Below are 21197 nucleotides of genomic sequence, written 5' to 3' on the forward strand. Positions count from 1 at the left end.
TGGGTAAAACAGGTTGTAATGTGAGAAATGTCAGAAGGTGTTGTTAATGTCAACAGAACTGAACTTGCATGTGACCGTGTAAATAAACTCAAGTCAAACACTGAGCATATCAGGAGAATCAGCCTCCACCTGAAAGAGCAACATCCGCAGGTGTGGCGTTTGGTTTGTAGAGCCGCTCAGATAACATGACATCTACATGCCTTTCACTTACTCACAGCCGTTATCAGACATCTTTACAGGTAATGAACACTACAATCCGTCACGCTGGAATCTCAACGATCTGATCTCAGCGTAAACACGTCAGAAGTCATTCAGTCCCTTGGCAGAACATCCAGATTCCTGAGCCGAGGTAAAATAGCGAACAGGGAACAAGGTTCTCTCAAAGTTCTTCCAGTAACGTTAATGGAACGTTCGTTCAAAGTTCTTTAATAATGTTCTCAAAACGTTTGCTCAAAATCAGAGAACACTCAAAAGTAACATTCCCATAATGTTTGAAAAAATGACACAATGAAATGTTCCCTTAACGTTCATACAGCCAAGAAAAAACGTTTTTAAAACATTAAAAAAACTGGACATCTTAAACGTTCAGAAATAATGTTTTCATAACAGAAAATGTTCTTTTGTTAGTTCTGCATGTGTGTACTGATACAAGCTGTGTTTCGTTAATTGTTATAAGAAACTAGTTGAGGAAAGTTTGTAAACAAACCTTGATGTTTGCTTGACAAAGCCAAGCCTGAAAGTGTTCGTTTAGACAGACGAATAGATTGCTCTGTGGTTGCTAGGTTACTTGGGTGGTTGCTAGGGTGTTGCTATTTGGTTGCAAAGAGAAGATGATGAAAAATATCACTAATAAGTTTAACCCCTGAAGTGTCACACAACGTTTTTTTTTTTAGAATAGACATGAAAATGCACTGTCCAAACTTAAATGATTACAATTTCAAGAATGCTTTGATCTTGTTTTAAAGAAGACACTCAGCAGATTATACTTGAAAAAGTTAAAGTTTGAAAAAGTTATGGAAGTTTAAATTTACTGTAAATCAAATGTACTGTACTAAACATTTTACATAAAATTTATATTTTATCAAATATATTTGACCCTAAAATTGCTATCAAGTGAAAGCCAAGTTGTCTAACCAAGTTGTGTTACAAATTTGAAGTTAAAATCACAAAAATTAAAGTTCCTATGAGATTTTGTTAAGGCGCTGTACCAAAAATAGCCACCGGGTGTCACCGACATTCTATTGAATTTTTTTTTTTATGCATTCTCCTGTTACAAATTGATACATTTCTGTTCAAATCTCACTTATATCACAAAACAGTATGGGACCGTGAGACTCAGACCTTTCCGATGATGTGTTTTGTCACGTCAGTGCATTAAAGTCAAAAACATTCAAACATGATTTCATTTTACAGTTTTATTACAAAAGTAAAGCCACTCCCTGTTACATAAAATGTCACGTTGTATTTGAAAAATAACATTTACACATAAAAACTTTCTTGGTTTTCCAAAGACATGGCGATTTTATATCATATACACACCCTTTTTGATATTAAAACTGACACGACAGACCGAAACCCGGCAGGATTTGCAGCTGCTATAAACTAATCGCAGGCATTGATATTAAAGCACACATTCCAGAATATACCCAATATGTCGAATAAAATCTAGGAATATAAAATAACATTAGCGTGTAAACAACATAATGAGCAGAAATGAAAGAATGCTTAGAAAAATACAAATGTACGATATTCAACAATGTGATGCATACGGAAACAGAGAAAAACATCTCGTGACATTATAAATGTTAAACCACCAGCACCATCTTCAGCGTGTACATCATAAAAATGACCTGTATGTAATATTTATTCAAACTATGTGCAAATAAGACACACCCCGTTCAGGCGAGAGCTTTACGTTTCACAATCAGAAGCTCGGATGGTGTTTCACTCTCATTGGTAAGTGTGTCTGTTTTATCTCTTCTACACAGAGAAACTTTCTTCAGCTGTACGTCAGAATGAGTGTCGTATTTCATGAGGAGGAGTGGGTGGAGTCAGGTCACATGAACACGAGAGGGGGCGGGGTTAAACAAACTCCAGTTCCCACTGTTGGCTCTCGCTCTCCTCATTCTCCTCTCGGATCACTAAATGCTGTTTGTCGTATGTTTTGCCTCCTGTAAAAAAAGAGGAATAGGATTGCCACATGTTTTTTTTTTTTTTTTTTTAATGATTGATTCTGCCATAGAATAAAAGGGTAATTAATAAAAAAATGCTTTTTTATTTTTGTATTTCCGTGGCAGAAACCAGCTTCCCGTAAGTGTAGATTTAGTTTTGGACAACAATTTAGTTTTGAGTCACTGTCAAATAACAGGGACATGAACTTTTTGTTTCCAACATCAAGATTTTAGGTCGAAATCCATATATTTATAAAGGAATTTATATATTTTAAATTTATAAGGGAAAGTATGCACTACCATTCAAAAGCTGAGGTCAAGTCAAGTCACCTTTATTTATATAGCGCTTTTTACAATGTAGATTGTGTCAAAGCAGCTTTACATTGATAACTGGTACATTATTTGGCTGCACAGCAGCTCTTAAAGAATAGTGTCAATGCAGGCAGATCAAAGCACTGTTGAATATCAAATCAAAAAGGTCCGTAAGATTTTTTTGAAAGAGTCTCTTCTGCTCACCAAAGCTGCATTTATTTAATGAAAAATATAGTAAAAATAGTGAAATATTATTCCAATGTAAATCAGCTGTTTTCTATGTGAATATATAGTAAAGTGTAATTTATTCCTGTGATCAAAGCTGAATTTTCAGCATCATTACTCCAGTCTTCAGTGTCACATGATCCTTCAGAAATCATTCTAATATGATGATTTGCTGCTCAAGAAACATTTATGATTATTATTAATGTTGAAAACAGCTTCATATTTTTGTGGAAACATTTGTTTTTCAGGATTTTTGATGAATAGGAAGTTGGAATATTATTTATTTGAAATAGATTGTGAATGCATCATTACTGAATAAAATATTTCTTTCTTTCCTTCTTTCTTTAAAAAAAATTAGAGCCCCTAAAGTTTTGAATGTTAGTGTATTTAGGTGTTTTTAATTTTTCCACCATTTTAAATCACCTTTTAGCTTTTTTTTGCAGTACAATTAGTTTAGTAAAAATGTAAAGTATTCCTTACTTAATGCTAGTTAATGTCATTAAAAAACTGCATGCAAAATAATTATGCAAAGATCAGAAAAATGTTGTTTTAAGTACAGCGTGACATTTCTGTATTGACATCACTGATATCATTATTTTATTTATTGATAACAATATTAATAAAATAATATATTTTATAATAGATAATTTTTTATAGTACATAACACTGTATTAAAGCTTGTTCCTCTCACCCTTGATGTCCAGCACCATCCCAGGGAAGGTGTTGCTGGAGATGCGACCTCTGACCTGCGCGCTCCACGTCTGCACTGGCACACGCGTCTCCGTCCACAGCACCACCTTGGCGCCGGACTCCACGTTCCCCATGACCTGCAAACTCGTGGTTCGGGCCAGCTGACACACAGACACCACACGTTCAAAGCTCAGTTCCAAACTATAAATAAGAGTAAGAGTAACGCATGCACACCTTGTTCTTGATGAGCCCGTCCTGGTAAAGCCAAACGTCACTCATTCCCTCCACCTGCTCCGACACGACCACACGTCCCGTCTTCATGTCCTCCACACCGCCCTGCACTGATATACAGTGGCCCGTCTCCTTATTCCTGATGCGGAACAGTCTTTGCTTCTGTAGGGATTATTAAAACATGGACATGTGAACTACTGTGTTGTTTTGTGAACAAAACATTCTGAATCGGTGGTTGTGAAGGTGGTTCTAACCTGTCTGACTGGATACAGGGAGCCGATGCAGGAGACAGAGCTGAATTTGTGCCAGTTTGTGATTTCAATGGGCTCCAAAAGGAACTGGCGCCCCCTGTAGTTACTATGCTCACATAACACCCAGCTGCGGATAGATTGACATGCACATTAAGATTTTATTTTTTTAAAAAGAGATTAATAGTCTTATTCTGCAAGGATGCATTAAATTGATCAAAAGTGACAGTAAAGACATTTATAATGTTACAAAAGATTCTATTTCAAATAAATTCTGTTTTCTATTCATCAAAGAATCCTGAAAAATAAAATGTATGACGGTTTCCACAGAAATATGACTGTTTTAAAATGTTTCTTGAGCATCAAATCATCATATCAGAATGATTTCTGAAGGATCATGTGATCATGTAATGATGCTGAAAATTCAGCTTTGATCACAGGAATAAATTACACTTTACTATATATTCACATAGAAAACCGTTATTTTACATTGTAAAATATTTCACAATTTTTACTGTATTTTTGATCAAATAAACGCAGCCTTGGTGAGCAGAAGAGACTTCATTCAAAAACATTAAACAATCGTACCAACCCCAAACTACTGAATGGCAGCATTGTAAACTCACCAACCGCTGTTGACTCTGACAGAGAGGAAGTGTGTATTATATCCTTCCTCCTGCATGTTGGAAACCTGCATGTCGATAGTGACCTCCCGACCTTCAAAACACTCCAGTCCGAAGAGAGAGATCGACGGCACCGAAAACGTCTGAGAGAGAGAACAAACGGGCAAAATCAGTGACTACGTCATCACACACCATCATAATGAGATTTAGGCAATATTGACATTAAATTCACCTCATGTGAACACAATACTGACATTAAATTGATGTGCTTAAAGGGTTAGTTCACCCAAAAATTTAATTTCTGTCATTAATTACTCTCCCTCATGTCGTTCCACACCCGTAAGACCTTCGTTCATCTTCAGAACACACATTAAGATATTTTTGATGAAATCCAAGAGGTATCTATAGACAGCAATATAATCAACACTTTTAAGGTCCAGAAAGGTACTAAAGACATCGTTAAAACAGTCATGTGACTGCAGTGGTTCAACCTTAATGTTATGAAGAGACGAGAATACTTTTTGTGCGCAAAAACAAAACAAAAATAACGACTTTATTCAACAATCTCTTCTCTTCCCTGTCATTATCTTTACGCAGGTGACGCAGTGAAGGCTTCCGTGTTTACGTCCGAACACCGGCTCAGTATTGGCCAAAGCTGATCACGTGATCAGCACGACGCATGCGTGTGATGCTGACGCAGGAGCCGGCCAATAATGAGTCGGCGTTCTGATGATGAACCTGGAAACGCTGGACGTAAACAACTTATGAGACTGACACAGAAGAGAAGAGATTGTTGAATAAAGTCCTTATTTTTGTTTTGTTTTTGCACACAAAAAGTATTCTCGTCTCTTCATAACATTAAGGTTGAACCACTGCAGTCACATGACTGTTTTAACGATGTCTTTAGTACCTTTCTGGACCTTGAAAGTGTTGATTATATTGCTGTCTATAGATACCTCTTGGATTTCATCAAAAATATCTTAATTTGTGTTCTGAAGATGAACGAAGGTCTTACGGGTGTGGAACGACATGAGGGAGAGTAATTAATGACAGAATTTTCATTTTTGGGTGAACTAACCCTTTAAGCTCATAATCGTAGTAACAATTAGGCGTCACAGAAAAAATCCAATCCATCCATAGTAGATTAAAACAGTATTGGGAGTAACGCATTACAAGTAATGTGAGCTATGTAATCAGATTACTTTTTTCAAGTAACTAGTAAAGTAACGCATTTTAAACTGACAACAAAATTTAAGTTACAAGTCACTGCAAGCCCAGCCCAGGTGAGACAAAGTAACACAAAAGTAATGCAATGCATTATTTTCCATACAAAGTAACTAAGTAACGCAATTAGTTACATTTTTGGGCAATATTGTAACGCGTTACTTTTAAAAGTAACTTTCTCCAACACTGCAAGTAACAGTATTATAAAAATATCTACAATTCTTAGTCAATAATCAGAATAAAAGTAACCTATAGGCTACTTCCTTGAAAATAACAAATATTACCCAGAATGCATTGTTTTTACAGCATATTACTTTTGTATACTGCAATGCATTCTGGGTAATATTATTTGTCGTTTTCGAGAAAGTAGCCTATAGGCCTCTTTTCTTATAATGACAAATATTACCCAGAATGCATTGTTTTATAGTATATTACAGTTTCAATGGAAACGGTAATTTACTGTGTGAATTTGTTTCATTTATCATTTATTCTGTATTTTTCTACAGTTTCTACTCACCATCGGAACCACTTTGACGGAGCGAATACTGGAGTTGGGTGGGACGCCCATGCTGGTCAGGTTGGGATAATCTCCTTCAGACAGAACGCACATGTTTCCTGTAAACTTCTCTCCTCCATAGAGCACCCAACTGAAATCAACAGAGGTGTACAAACTGAGTTTGCCACAATCAGAAAGAAATATATCATCATGAACACAGCAGAGATCCTCCTCACTGACCTTCCTCCCACCACCCTGCAGGACTGGACAGAGAGACTCTCAGGCAAACTGCTCTGGTTCTGATGACACACTCGACACGAGCCCTGGAAGTCCAGCTCTGAGTACAGCAGCACCTGCAGCGATGAAGATGAACTTTTTACTCAAGCTTAGGGTCAGGAAGATTTTTTAAAAGAAATGAATACCTTTATGTGGCAAGAACGCATTAAATTGATCAAAAGTGACATTCTTTTTCGTTCTTCACTTAGGGGTAAAAAGAAGTTCGAAATACGTGCCCAGCGATATACTGTACCTGACTATGAATATGTAAATATGTGCTGCGCGCTTTCCTCTCAATAACAAAATAAACACCGGGTGAGAAAACAACAGTTCAGAAAGCATCTGATCGTAGTGAATGTTTGCAGCAGCTTTATTCGTCACGTTTATTTACAGTAGGGGGCGCTATTACACATCTTCTGAAAGAGTACAGAATCTCCGGATCAAAACACAGGTGAAGAAGAAGCAGAAACAAGCGATAGAAGCATAAAATAACATGATCATCAAACATATAAATCAAAACTGACTAACGTTACTGAACTCATGAAGAGGAAAGACTGTGAAGCTTTGAGGTGTTGATGGACTCGATCTACTCCATCTGTGTTTTGATCATCGCTCTGAATCCCAACCGGACAAAGTCTTTGACAGAAAGGCCATTTTCTCAGCTTTTGGCTCAAAATGTTGCTTTTTATATTAACTTAAATAACTTAGATAAACATATTCATTCAACAAAATATTCTGGGAGTGACGTCAACTCCCCTCTTCGACTGATTGGCTAGAGGAGGATCTGTCAATCTAGAACTGGTGGACCAATGGTGACGCTTAAACCCGTCCTGATTTACATGAAACTCGACCTGTAATATTTGGAAAAGCAAGCGCCAAACATGGAAACAAGAGCTAATTGTGCTTTAATGTTTAATCTAATATTTTTATCTGTGACCGTGTTGTTTGCTAGTCTGAGAATTTTTTTTGATCCGTGACTGCAATACTTTTGACAGGAAATTGATCCCACGTCATCACAACGGATCAATGGCAGTTCAGAGGTGTTTACCAGCCGGAGCGAAGTTTTCTGGAAACGTTGTTTTGGCCTGATTTTGTTCGAAATTACGTCACACCAGTTCATTCTCCAATTTTGCTTGAAGTATATTGGGGCCTTAAAGACATTTATAATATTACAAAAAATTCTATTTCAAATAAACGCTGTTCTTTTCAACTTTCTATTCATCAAAAAATCCTATCACAGTTTCCACAAAAAATCTGAACAGTCGCAGAAAATCATCATATCAGAATGATTTCTGAAGGATCATGTGACACTGAAGACTGGAGTAATGATGCTGAAAATTCAGCTTTGATCACAGGAATAAATTACACTTTACTATATATTCACATAGAAAACAGCTGATTTAAACCGTAATAATATTTCACAATTTTTACAGTATTTTTGATTAACTAAATGGTGCCTTGGTGAGCAGAAGAGACTCTTTCAAAAGCATTAAATCTTGCGGTAGGGTCGGTAAACACAGTCAGCTCACCTCATTTCTGAAGCTGGGTCCTTCACTGGGCGCCTGAAACACAAAAAAAAACTCTTTAGTTGATTTAAACAGGATACATAAATAAGATCTAGAATCAGATGCTCATTCAGTAAATATATCATTAATAAAGTCAAGCACAGAATATTAAATTCATGAACTGAAATTAAATAATTGATGTAAATGAAATACTATTTCAGTGCATTTCACATGTGGTTGAACAGGTGTTATCAGGCTCAGGTGAGGGGACAGTAAAGGCTCTTACAGTGAGGATGGGCTGTATGGAGCAGATGCGGTTGTCTCCGGAGCCCCAGTCGCCACAGCTGTTGTAGAAGCCTTTCTCCAAGACGTACTGGTTACCTGAGAAGTCCACATGAGAGTAGGCCACCCACCTGAGCATGAGACAGAAGCAGAGAGAAAGCAGGGCTCAGTGAAGCAGACAGACAGAGGCGTGCGGAGGAGGTTTAGGGTCGAGGTCAGAACATACGCTCCGCTCAGCACGTGGATGGACCGGGTGTTGATGCCGAACCCAAACAGCTCCACATCCGGCACAGCTTCCGTCACCTCGAAGGTGCGCTCCTCATCCTCCTGCTTCTCCTCGTCAGGCATCCCGTACAACACCAGCATTGGCTCGGACAGATCCTGAGGAGCAGATTCACTTTACTTTCCTTCACAATGAGGTTTAATGATCAACTGCACCAAACTCCAAAATGTTGTGCAAACTTAAATATATGAATTCATAAAGAAGTTATTTATTATATTAATATAATAAAAATATATTAATATTTTCTATACATTTTAGAACACATATACGTCTTTATAGCTAGTCACAAAAAATCTATTTAATTAAAAAAGAAAACATATTATTATTAGTAATAGAATAAAATATAATATATTCATTTTTAGTATAGATATCAGATCTATACACGCCATACAGACATGCCTTTATAGCTAGTCACAGAAATCTGATTAAAAAATTATAAATATGTATTTTTTTGTCATAATAATATTATTATTAGTAGTATATTAATATAATAAAATATATTCATATTTCTATATATATTTTTTAAAATGCATTTACATGTCTTATAGCAAGCCACAGAAATTATATTTAATTTTTAAAAAACTTATATTACTTTTGTTATTATTATTATTATTAGTAGTAGTTGTAGTGGTAGTTGTTGTAGTAGTATATCAATATAATAAAATATATTAATATTTTCTATAATTTTAGTATAGACATTATGTTTTTACAGCAATTCACAGAAATGTGAAAAAATGTTAGTAAAAATAATATTATTATTATTATTATTATTATTTAGTATATTCATATAATAAAATATATTAATATTTTTTTAAATAATGTTTAGCTAGTCTTTATATTTCTATTTCTATTTTAATGTTCTTAAAACATTTATTATGTTATTGTTGATATGCTATTATCATTAGTAGTTGTAGTAGTATATCAATAATATAAATAATATTTTATATAATTTTTATTATAGACATTAACAAGCCTTAACAGATAGTCACGGAAATTATTTTTATTTTACTATTATTATTACTACTAGTAGTAGTACATTAACATAATAAAATATATCAATATTTTCTATAATTTTTAGGATAGACAATAACAGACCTTTATAGCTAGTCACAGATTTTTTTTTTTTTTTTAAATGTACGATTTTATTGTTATTATTAATTGTATTATTATTATTATTATTATTATTATTAACACATCTAGGTAACACTTTACAATAAAGTTTCATTTGTTAATGAACTAACAATGAACAACACTTCTACAGCATTTATCAATCTTAGTTAATATTAATCTCAACATTTACTAATACATATAATTAATGCACTGTGAACTAACATGAACATTTTTATTAACTAACATAATAAATGCTGTAAGAATATATTGCTACTTCATGTTAGTCAAAGCATGAATTAAATGAGACCTTATAGTAAAGTGTTAGATGGTATGGATCCTGGTGAGATGGTATCATGTATGTGTCATGTGACGTGTGTAACAGCCACTCACAGCCTGGACGACGCGGACCGAGCGCAGCTCCGAATCAACTCCGCCCCACACCCGCCAATCATGGTACTCGCCCTCCTCCAGCAGATACTGGTAACCACGGAAACCCTCCTTCTCGTATCCCACCCAGCTGCGGGACAGACGGAGTCAGATTAGAGAAGAATTAAACGATGATCATTTAATGATGTCAGTTCTCAGTCTCTCAAACACAAACTCTCACCAGCCGCCGATGACTTTAATGGATCCTGCGCTGAACATGAACAGAGACTGCTGCTTGTCGACTCTTGACAGAAAATCTCTGGTGCTGCTGTAGATTTCTCTGCTTTTGCCAGTGAAATACGGCTTTTCATAAAGCACAATCTGCCACAAATCAACAGATATTGAAGATTAACTCTCCTTGATTCTTCACAGAACTGAATGAATGATAAACTGATGAATTTAAACGTACTTTAGGCTCGTAGAGGTTCTCTACTCTAGGTTCCCCCTGTGAAAGACATTTCATCAGTTTAATAAAGCTCATTAATGACTGATCTGCTGTGGAGGACTGAGAAGAAGACGCTTACTATCTTGAGCGGGTGTACGGAGGCGACGTACGGGTGTGTGACGCCCCAGGCGGCGGGACTGGGGAACCCTCCGACCTCCAGAACCCGCGGGACGCCCTGGAAGAAGGGTTCGGCAAACACCAGCCACCTGGAGCAGAGCAAACGCATGATGATGAGAGAGGAACGAGCACACACGCTCAGAAAGAGCGGCACGGATCACTCACAGCCCAGCGTTGATGATGATGGAGTTCGCTTTGATCGGGAAGCCGAAGATCGGGAGTCTTCTGACGTGTCTCTGAACGTGACCTTCTTCCCTTCTGCGTTCTCCTCTGGGAACAGGCTGATTTCAGGAACGCTGTAATCCTGGAAAGGCGGAAAAGTGATGTTGAGCATCAAAAAGTGTTGTGATGAGTAACAAAGATGAATTGAAAAAAATGTATGCAAGTGTGAGTTCCTCCAACATTTCTCTTTAAAATTTCTCGTTTTAGACTTCTAACTCGTGACCGGTGTTTTGTTTTGCTCTATCCTCTGCACTTCCGCGTTCGCCATTGCGTCATGCGTCGGGTCAGAGGTTAAGCTTCCGCCGTAACTCAATGCGTACGGTCGTCTGCCGAAAGCAAGTTATTTGTAAGAAAAATATCCATATTTACAACTTTATAACGTAAAATAACTTTGGTTCACAGATCACACTGAGTGATTCATTTGTGAACTGGACTGATTCAACTGCAGCTGTTTGTGAGTCAACAACTCACTGATTCAATGATTCGGTCAAAATGAGGTAAGAACAGAGCTTGAATGTGTGCGCAACTGATCTAAGTTACTAACGCCGAAATTTAGCATTGATTATTGTCAATGAAATCATATTTAGGTCACGACTGTCGATTATGAGTTAACTAAATCTGCTGTAAATGTGAAACGCTAGATGTTTGCATTTGTGTCACGGTTTGTACAGCGATTTTAGGTGAAATAACACAAATTAGTACCCATGCATCTTCTGTAGGAGGTTCAGATGATATAAACTAGTATGTTTTTCACAGCGTTCCTCTTAAAATGATAACACATTTTACCCTGTGATGTATTTTTATACTATTTTTTTGCCACATTTTTGCACAAATTTAGTTTTTCCCCCATTTTTAAAATACTCTATTATTTGTTTGCACACTTGAATTCTCAGTAACTTAAACTGCTATTTTAGTATATTAAAGTTCAATGTTTTGATGGTGTATAATAAGTGTTGGTAATAAAATAAAAAGTTTGCCTTTTTGCAATACATACTTAATTACTTATACTTTAAATTACTTATACTTTTACTGGAGTAATATTTTAATAGGTTCTTGAGTTGTGTACTTCGTCCACCACAGGTCAAAAGTCAGTAGAAGTTCTACCAAATGTAGACACAAGGTGGCGCACTTCGACCTTTCATAAACATGGCTGTGATGTGGAACCAAATCATGTTCCCATCCATTCCAGACATATTTACGAGCTAAAACAATGTTACCTCTCAGGGTTTGTCTGTTTATACACTCTTAAAAATAATGTTTCCAAAAGGGTGTTTTCACAGAGACGCCATAGAAGAACCATTTTAGGTTCCCCAAAGAACCTTTCAGTGATCAGTTCAGTTAAAATAACCATGTTTTTCTTAGTGTAATGAACATTTCAATAATCTAAAGAACCTTTTGAGCAATGGTTCCAAAGGTTCCATGGATGTTAAAGGTTCTTCATCGGACCATCAATGCCAATAAAGAACATTTATTTTTAAGAGTTTAAACTTGAATTTCAGCTAATAAAGAGAAGAGAAAACCAGCACGCACCCTCACTGCTCGCCGTATGGATCCGATGACGAACCTCCTCTCCATCCGAGGCTCGGGCTCGCCGCCTTCTTCTCCATGATCCGCTGTCATTCCATTCTGCTGACCGGCCACGTCTTCATCCGGTCCGAATGGATTCGTCAGCTCGATGTCGCCCTCGTCCAGAGCGATCTTTTCCCCTTTGAAGTTCGGCTTCTCATACAACACCCAACTTTAGAAGACAAAACAAAGTCTTTTTCTGAACCGTTCAGAAGTTTGGGGTCAGGAAGATTTTTACTTTTATTCATCAAGGACACATTAAATTGATCAAAAGTGACAGTAAAGACATTTATAATGCTGCTCTATTCATCAAAAATCCTGAAAAAAGTTTCCGCAAAAACATGAAGGATGAATCTGAAAGAAAAAAAATGTCTTCTGAAGGATCATGTGACACTGAAGACTGGAGTAATGATGCTGAAAATTCAGCTTTGATCACAGGAATAGATTGCACTTTACTATATATTCACATAGAAAACAGCTGATTTACATTGGAATAATATTTCACTGTTTTACTGTATTTTTGATTAAATTTTTGAGCTGAGCTGAGCTGAGCGAGTGACAAAGGATGATACAGTAGATTTGAGCTGTTCTTATATGCATAAATGTCATAAGTCAATAACAGCAATTTGCAAAAGCCAGAGTTGTTCGTTTCTGCAGTTAATGATCATTTGGAGGGTTTTAGAGATGTTTTTGCTGGAAGGCAGGGAGAGTCTGCATGTCAAAACTGATGTGGAATGTGTCTGATTCCTTCACCAGCTCATCTGAACACATTATTCATTCTGCATTAATATTTACCGTCCTTAATGTTTTGCATCATACCAAAACGCATTTGTGCTGTATTACGCCAATGTATATGAAACAAGTGAGGCTGAAGACTGGAGTAATGATGCTGAAAATTTAGCTTTGATCACAGAAATAAATTACACTTTACTATATATTCACATAGAAAACAGATATTTTACATTGTAATAATATTTCACTATTTTTTGATCAAATAAATGCAGCCTTGGTGAGCAGAAACATTCTTCTTTCAAAAACATTAAAAAAATCTTACCGACCCCAAACTTTTGAACAGTGCTGTATGTTACTTAAAATATACACATTTTCCAAACCTAGTGCACACTTACGATTTACAGCATAAACATCAGCAGTGAGAGAAATGCTATATAAATATGCTGATAAAGCATGTTTGTGTGAGCATGTGAATGTGTCTCACCCTCCTCTGATCACTCGGATTGAAATCGTGTCTGTAAACTCCCATGGTGTGGCGTCCATAACATCCCCACGCACATCAATCCTCTCTCCGCTCATTCCAGGCTTGTCAAAGATTAACATCTGATGGAAAAAAAAGAAAGTCCCATCAATGTTTTCTACAAAAGTTGCATTGTTTAATATTTCCCCATCTCAACACTAGGGGCAGCAGATGCACTAATGCTGGAAGCGGTCCTTCTTTCTCAGTGAATCACGTCCATTCCCTCTGTCCTACTTTGGAAAGGCACTTTTATTGTCTCAGATCCTTAAGGCTGCAACATTACACTGGTGAATAATGCAGTTAATGTCACCGAAGGAAATTATAAAAGAATAAGCTTGATTATCCAGTTTCGGTGACCTTTTCTAAATCTCTTACTTTGCTGCTGATGAAGAACACAGGAATGTAAACCAAAACTAATTGACTTTTATGCTTAGTAAAAACTGTGAGTTGTCAAATAAAATAGATGTAAACGGCACAGTGGCAAGTTGAATCCTGCGGTCTAGAAAAAACGTTATTGTGGTTTAATTTTCCCACCAGACAGCAAACCTGAATGAAGGAGAAAAACTATAACAGAAGTAACATTCTCTTTTAGGTTAAAGTGCATAAAAAATTATCTCATGAACAACCATCACAAAACAAAAAAACAGTCATGGATCATACTTTTGAATGGTGTCATATTTATAAATTCAGCTATTTTTTTTGTCTTGTGGACTTTATGTAAACATTGTTTATGTAAATATCTTACTCAGGACAGCACTAAATAAAAAAATGACATGCATTTTGTATGATCCCTCTTATTTTGTTATTCACATTTTCACAGATTCTGCAAGTGGTTCACAAACTTTCAAGCAGCACTATATATATATATATATATATATATATATATATATATATTGGAAAAACAGGCAGTTGTGACACCAAAATTGTAGATACCAGTACAAATTCTCAATTTTCAGGTACAGAAATTTAATAAAGTTTTCAAATGTAAAATAACACTGCATAGTTTTCACTGTATAAATTAGACATGGATTAATCCTTATTAAAGTTACAAAAGTTATTCAGTCAAGAGCAGTGATTGATTCTTCTTTATCTTTTGTTGTTAGATTAACATTAATAACACAGACAGCAGCAGGTTTATTAGGCTGCTGTCACTTTAAGAGCTAATGCACGGATCCAATATACTGATACGCATGCGTTTTTTTTCTCAACTGTCTCAAGACATAACTGACGTTTATGAGGATACTTGCCAATATGGGCATTTTCAAGCACAATAAGACTTGAAAGAAAGTTCAATTATACAATAAAAGTCACAATCAGGAGCTATAAAACTCAATCGCAATGTATAAAACATACAAAGAATTTGGTGCTGGTGTCAGCACAGGACTAGCTAATCATTTATAATCCATCATTTCTTTTAAAAACCATTTGATAAAAGACTTGATGTCTTTTGCTGTCACTTAAAGTCCTGTCTTTCTGTCCAAACATGAAGCAGCAGGTGTTTCACACCCATCAGTCTCTCTCTCTCTCTAGCCTCAGGCTTTCCTCACGAGTTCAGAGAATATTCTGTCATTTCTCTTTAATATAACAAGCTCATCAGCAGATGCAGCGTTTGCTCTGGTCTGATCAGACATTAATACAACATTAATGACAGAAGAAAGAACACTTGTGTAGAATTTCTCACCTTTCCAGGTCGAGGATTGAGTTTGCCATGCTCCTTCTCTTTTGTGAGCTAAGAAAAGAAAAGAAAAATTTCAATGACATGAATTCAACACACTGCAAAAAGGTTTTATTGCTTATTTTGGTCTTGCTTTTCATTAAAAATATCTAAGCATTCTTAAATCAAGATACATTTGCTGGAGAAGCAAACTTGACTGACGATATTAAGTCTTGTTTTCGGAAAAAAAGAAAAAAAAAATGTGAAAATGAAGCGAGTTTGTGCTTAAAACAAGAACAAATATCTGTCAGTGCAGTCAGAAAAATAATGGATAAATATCATGCTATTATGAAAATATTAGGCAGAAATCACAGAGATAATATTAATGATCAGACATTCCTTTAGCGTTCAGTGCATGAACTTTGAATAATTAAATGAATAAATCACACTCAGAAAAACACTGAAATCTAGACTCATTGATCCATTGAGGTTCAAAATGCATCGCAACATTATTTTTATTCATTTTCTCATCTTTGTACTCTAAAATGGTGATGTAAAGCTTGGCGCATCAGCATACAAACAGATCACCTTTGGTTCAGGTATTTTAAGAAAACACTACATTCCTACAATAGAAGAAAAACACACACAGGAAGACGAGAGAGGCTTCACTCCAGACCCAGCAAACATTCACTGAACAAGTTGTTTGAAATGTCATTACACTTCAAGCTCCTCAGGGTAAATATATACACGAAGGGAAACACACTCAGAATGACATCAACACTGCAGATCTGCTGTATGCGAAAACCAACTGATGGCTTTTGAAATGGAAATCCATGTCAACTCAACAGGTGCAGCGGTCAAGAGGTTCTTCAAGAGTTTCTGCATTAAATGTCAGGATCTCATTGTTGGTTTGTACTGTATGTGTGTAGGAGGTGATGAAAAGCCCTTCCCAAACTGAGTGACATGCCTTTGCTCTTGCAGTGAGGCATGGCAAGGTTAGAAGAGAGACAACATTTCACATGAGTCCAAGTCAAATTCTTCTGTTTGCATATGGGGTGCTGTTAATCACAAGTCAAATACAGGGCTTATATAATGCAGATGCTGTAAAGCTACCTCTACCTCTAAACTAACCATACTGTATGTCAGTCTCACTGTCAGACACTGTGAAAATATGTTTTCAAGAAGGGCAGAATATTTCAGATATGCATCGTGAAAATGGGTGTGAGATGCAGTCCGTATCTCTACAGTCGATCAGTTCAGTAACATCAGCTCAACAGAGCAGTGATGGTTTCTTCACATTTATAACCAGAGTAGGATAGCTTTCTGATGAATCGTTTTTTATATTTTTACATATTAAATTTATCTATCTATCTATCTATAAAAAGAAAATACTAAATAAATAAATAAATATCTAAAAAAAATTAAATACTTAAAAAAAATATATCTATCTAAAAAAATAAAATACAAAAAATAAAATAAATATCTAATACAAAAAAATAAAATACAAAAAAATAAAAATAAATATCTATCTAAAACAAATGAAAATACTAAAAAATACCTAAAAAAAAATATATCTAAAAAAGGAAATACAAAAAAAAAATAAATAAATAAATAAATAAATATCTAAAAATACTAAAAACATAATACTATAAACAAATAAAATACTAAAAATTATAAAATAAATATCTATCCATCTAAAAAAAATAAAAAAAATAAATAAAAATAAATATTCATCTAAAAATGAAAATACTAAAAATAAAATAGAAATTTATAAAAAAAAATCTAAAAAAGTGAAAATACTAAAAAATAAATAAAATAAATATCTAATAAAATAAATACTTAATAAAACATCTATCTATCTATCTATCTATCAAAATGAAAATACCAATATATATATATATATATATATATATATATATATATATATATATATATATATATATATATATATATATATATATATATATATATGTACCTACATTTGGTTATGGGTTGGTCTTTCTTTTAAGCTCTGGATATAGGCCAACTACACCTAAAAACTGACCTTTTATAGGGAGCCTTTGGAGGCTGCATAAAAAAAAAATGGCTCCATCAGACAACATACAGTATTTAAATCACACTGCCTTGGATTTAAATGTGAGCAATATGAGACCATTCCATCTTTCACATACATGCAAACAATTTAATAGTGCTGTATATTCGTAAAATACAGTAGGAAAAATAGTCATCTCTGAAAATGAGTCTACACTGCCTAGAAAAACTCTGAAATGATGTGTGTCAAACATGCAGACGACACAATCGTTTTCTCCATGCCTGTTCCAACTGGCAAAAACACAGTAAGCCATTGCCAACACAAGATCAGGGTGTGTCTGAGCAGGACTCGACGCATAGCCTGCCTAGGAAAATTATCAAAGCTAATTAGAGGAGACAAAGTGAACACAGCGAGATAATGAACAGTGTCGCATTCCATCAGCCTCTCCCTCCTTCCCTGCCTGTGGACTAGAGCTCCAGGGAGGACCTGTTTTACTGATCCCATTCCTGAATCTGCCAATTCTGCTTGATTACATCCAATGGTCTTTCCAATGGGAAAACAAGTGTTTATTGAATGAAGACTGCATCTTATATTATCATGCTCTAAGAAATGCATTCAACTGGAAACCAGCCTAATTACATAGATCAGTTTTCATTTTGGTGTTATAAAAATATATAATTTCAATAAGGGCATTGTTCTATGCATTTGCTCCATCATTGAAACCTGAACTGTTATTGTTTTAGGGACTGGTTAGGGTTATAGGACTGGAAATAGGATGCAAAGACTTTTGCATATTAAATTTTAATATAAAGTTGGATGTGGGTTGAATTGTCAGATAACTCAATATCGTTAATCTCTGTGTCAACACTATGACGTGAATGCCAGAGGTAAAGCTGTAGTTTTACAGTGGATGTGTGATAACAGTATTTACTCCCTAGTGACGGACATTTGTCTGACAAACCTCTTAATATATCACAATCATAAAGTCTTGTCTTTAGTAACGTCACTATTCATGTCCCAGAGGAACAAACTCTCTCTGATGCATGATCAAACTTGTGAGACATTTAAAGCCTTATATGCAAATGCATTCAAGTGTTCCATAAAGATTTTTTTGCAGATAATGGTTATCTGAGAAATGCCTGATGAATGTGAGCATGACCACCAGCTGAAGGTTACATCTTCCCATAGTATCTTAAAAAAAGTTGCATATTATAAAATAAAATTTGACTTGCAAACTCATTAGGCTCTGTACAGTAGAGAGAAGCAGCATTAATTCTGTCTGCTATGGAGGACAAGAGGAAATGTGAATATTGCATGAGCACTGAGGTAATGAATACTCCCATCAATCTCTATTGTAAACCCTTCTCGGTGAGGTGACATTACACCCCTTCTAGGCTTTCGTTCACTGAGGTTTAGGACCAGACCAACTCTTGGAGAGTCTAGTTTAATTCCAACTCTAATGACACAGCCGAAATTACAGCCAGGTCTATAAGAACAATGTAGCAGGGTTGGGAAAAGCCTCTACAAAACTGCTCTAAAAATGCTGGGTTAAACCAACCCATTCGCTGGTTTAAAACAACCCATTCGCTGGGTTGTCCATTTTCAACCCAGCATTTTTAGAGTGTGGTATGTTACACAACGCTTGTTGTGAGTGGCTTAATATCAGGTTACACTAAGAGGCTGACTAGGACTGGGAGAAACAGAGCAGTGACATAACATGAAAACAACACTCTCATTGATTCCATGCCCTTGTTCTCAGAGGGATAAACTTCATCATGGCACCCTTTCCCTCTTGTAAATGACCAGCAGGTGCATGCAAAGCAATACTCACATATGCATCAGGGAAGGCTCTGTACTTGAGTTGTAAGTTCCGCTCTGGTTCTTGCATTTGATTCATTTGGAAGCCCCTGGAGTCATTGATTAGAAGACCTCCATCAAGACTACTGCTGCGTGGAAGACTTGAAGTTTGAGAGTTCTTGAGGAGCGTTTCGGTGGGCAGAGAGCGGTAAAGTTCTAATGTGGACTTGTGATTGAAGCTGGAGGTCTCTTGCGAGTTGTGCTGGACAGGCGGAGCCACGCTTATCCGAGAGTTTTCGGCGATCCCGCTGAGGGAGTTCGACGGAGATGTGAGGAACGAGAAGCGCTCGAAACGGGAACCGAGCAAGGTGTCGGATCCCATGGCGCTTGAGCTCATCCGCTCCTGACTGGGGCTGATCTCAGGGAGAGAGGCCGCGCGGAAGATGGAGCGGTTCGAGGCCTTGCCGTTCTCGACGGGCTGGAAGAAGAAGCTGTTCTCCAGACGAGACTGACCAAGTCCATTTGCAGAAGTGTCTTCGGGACTGGCCAGGTCATTGAGGGAACCTTTGCGCATCACGATGCTGTTGAGGGCCGACGCTCGCAGGGGCAGCGAAAGCCCTCGATTCTGGGTCTCGACTCCGAACTGCTGCTCCTTCATCATGGTCAAAGGGGAGCGCATGTCCTTGGGGGAACTCCAGTTAAGGCCGATGTCTAGAGGCAAACTGGAAACTCCATTCAAGACACTCCTTGGCTCAGTGACAGGTGAGATTGGAGTAAGAGGCGAGAGTGGAGTTGGGGGTGAGATTGGTGCGTCCTCATCGATAGGTGGCAGTGAAGAGAAGGGAGTGTTGGATGGGGTGCGTTGAAGCCTTTGCCGGACCGGTCGCTCCATGCTCTTGAGAGTATCCACCAGGTTATCCATTTCAGAAAAGGATGAGGGAGAAAGAGCGTCAGGCTCGAGGCCAGTGGGTGAGGGGATCAGCTCCACCCGTCTAGCTTGGAAAACATCAGAGGGGTAGTCCTCAGCCTCCACAATCATCAAGCGGGAATCAAATTGTGCCTGAGAGTCAAAGACTGTGCTTCTTATCTCTCCCTCTCCAGCTTCAGGTAAACTAAGCTCCACCCTGCCCCTCCCACTGGTGTAACTCTCACTACTCCGGTGAACTTCGCTCTCCACAACTTTCCAGTTAGTGTTTCCAAGGCTACCGTCAGTCTCTGAGGAGAAAGCAGTGGGCTGGGTCTCGACAGAGTGAAAATGAGACGTGTAGACTCCTTTTTCATAGCTGGGGGACAGTTGAGAGGAACGCAGGTATGTGCTATCCGTGTATTCTGAGCTGTTCTGCTGTTCTTCAGAATGGAGACTCTTCCATTTCCTCTCAAGCTCAGCTTCATCTCTTCGCCTCATGCTGTCCAATGGACTTTCGTGGTTCCCAAAGCTGCCCTGTTTGTCAGTGCTGACCAGGGACACTTTGTGGACCACCATGGCATCCTCTCTGCCCTCTCGAGCAGATGTTGGTCGACTGAGCTTTGTACTAAGCACCGCAACACCAGAGTTCATGTCTGAATCGTATCCAGGCTCAGTTTCCGCTTGGTTCTGTGTATTGGACTCCTCAATCACTGTACTGAGAACAGTGGATGCATGAAAGAACCTGGAACAAACGGATAAAAGCGAAGAAGAAAAAAACATTAATCCTTTAATTATCTTCCAAAACGACTTCAAATTGCTTTGTGAAACTCAATCAGAGGGGAATTTTGCCACAGATTACACTTGAGCTCTATGAGAAATAAACAAATGTAGTTTGAAGAACAAATTGTGTTCATGTAATATGGAATTTAAGGCCTGTTTGGTTTGTGACTTTCTGAATAAATACATTTATATCTGAAGTAGAAGCATAGGAAAAACACCTAAATACAATTGCATTTATAAGAATGTAAGAATGAAAGCACTAGTGGGAGTGTACTGCAATGTGCGTAGGTGAGTTTCTGAAGAAATGATGTGTTAAAGGGCAC

The 21197-nt window shown here is 36.9% G+C and overlaps 1 protein-coding gene across 1 annotated transcript; it reads right to left on the reverse strand.

The window, feature by feature from the left end:
• Window positions 1-1400: 1400 nt before the first annotated feature.
• crybg2 (crystallin beta-gamma domain containing 2) lies at window positions 1401-20745 on the reverse strand. The gene is made up of 16 exons (XM_051873282.1): window positions 19415-20745; window positions 12451-12624; window positions 10627-10753; window positions 10512-10547; window positions 10284-10423; window positions 10067-10193; window positions 8510-8664; window positions 8288-8414; window positions 8026-8058; window positions 6461-6573; window positions 6242-6371; window positions 4504-4643; window positions 3884-4007; window positions 3633-3791; window positions 3400-3559; window positions 1401-2171 (listed from the first exon to the last, which is right to left on the reverse strand). The coding sequence occupies exons 1-16, from the start codon at window positions 20743-20745 to the stop codon at window positions 2083-2085; spliced, it is 3165 nt and encodes a 1054-aa protein (XP_051729242.1). The 3' UTR covers window positions 1401-2082.
• Between the last annotated feature and the right edge of the window lie 452 nt (window positions 20746-21197).

Source organism: Ctenopharyngodon idella, chromosome 19, assembly GCF_019924925.1.
Source record: "Ctenopharyngodon idella isolate HZGC_01 chromosome 19, HZGC01, whole genome shotgun sequence".
In the NCBI taxonomy this organism is placed as follows: Eukaryota; Metazoa; Chordata; class Actinopteri; order Cypriniformes; family Xenocyprididae; genus Ctenopharyngodon; species Ctenopharyngodon idella.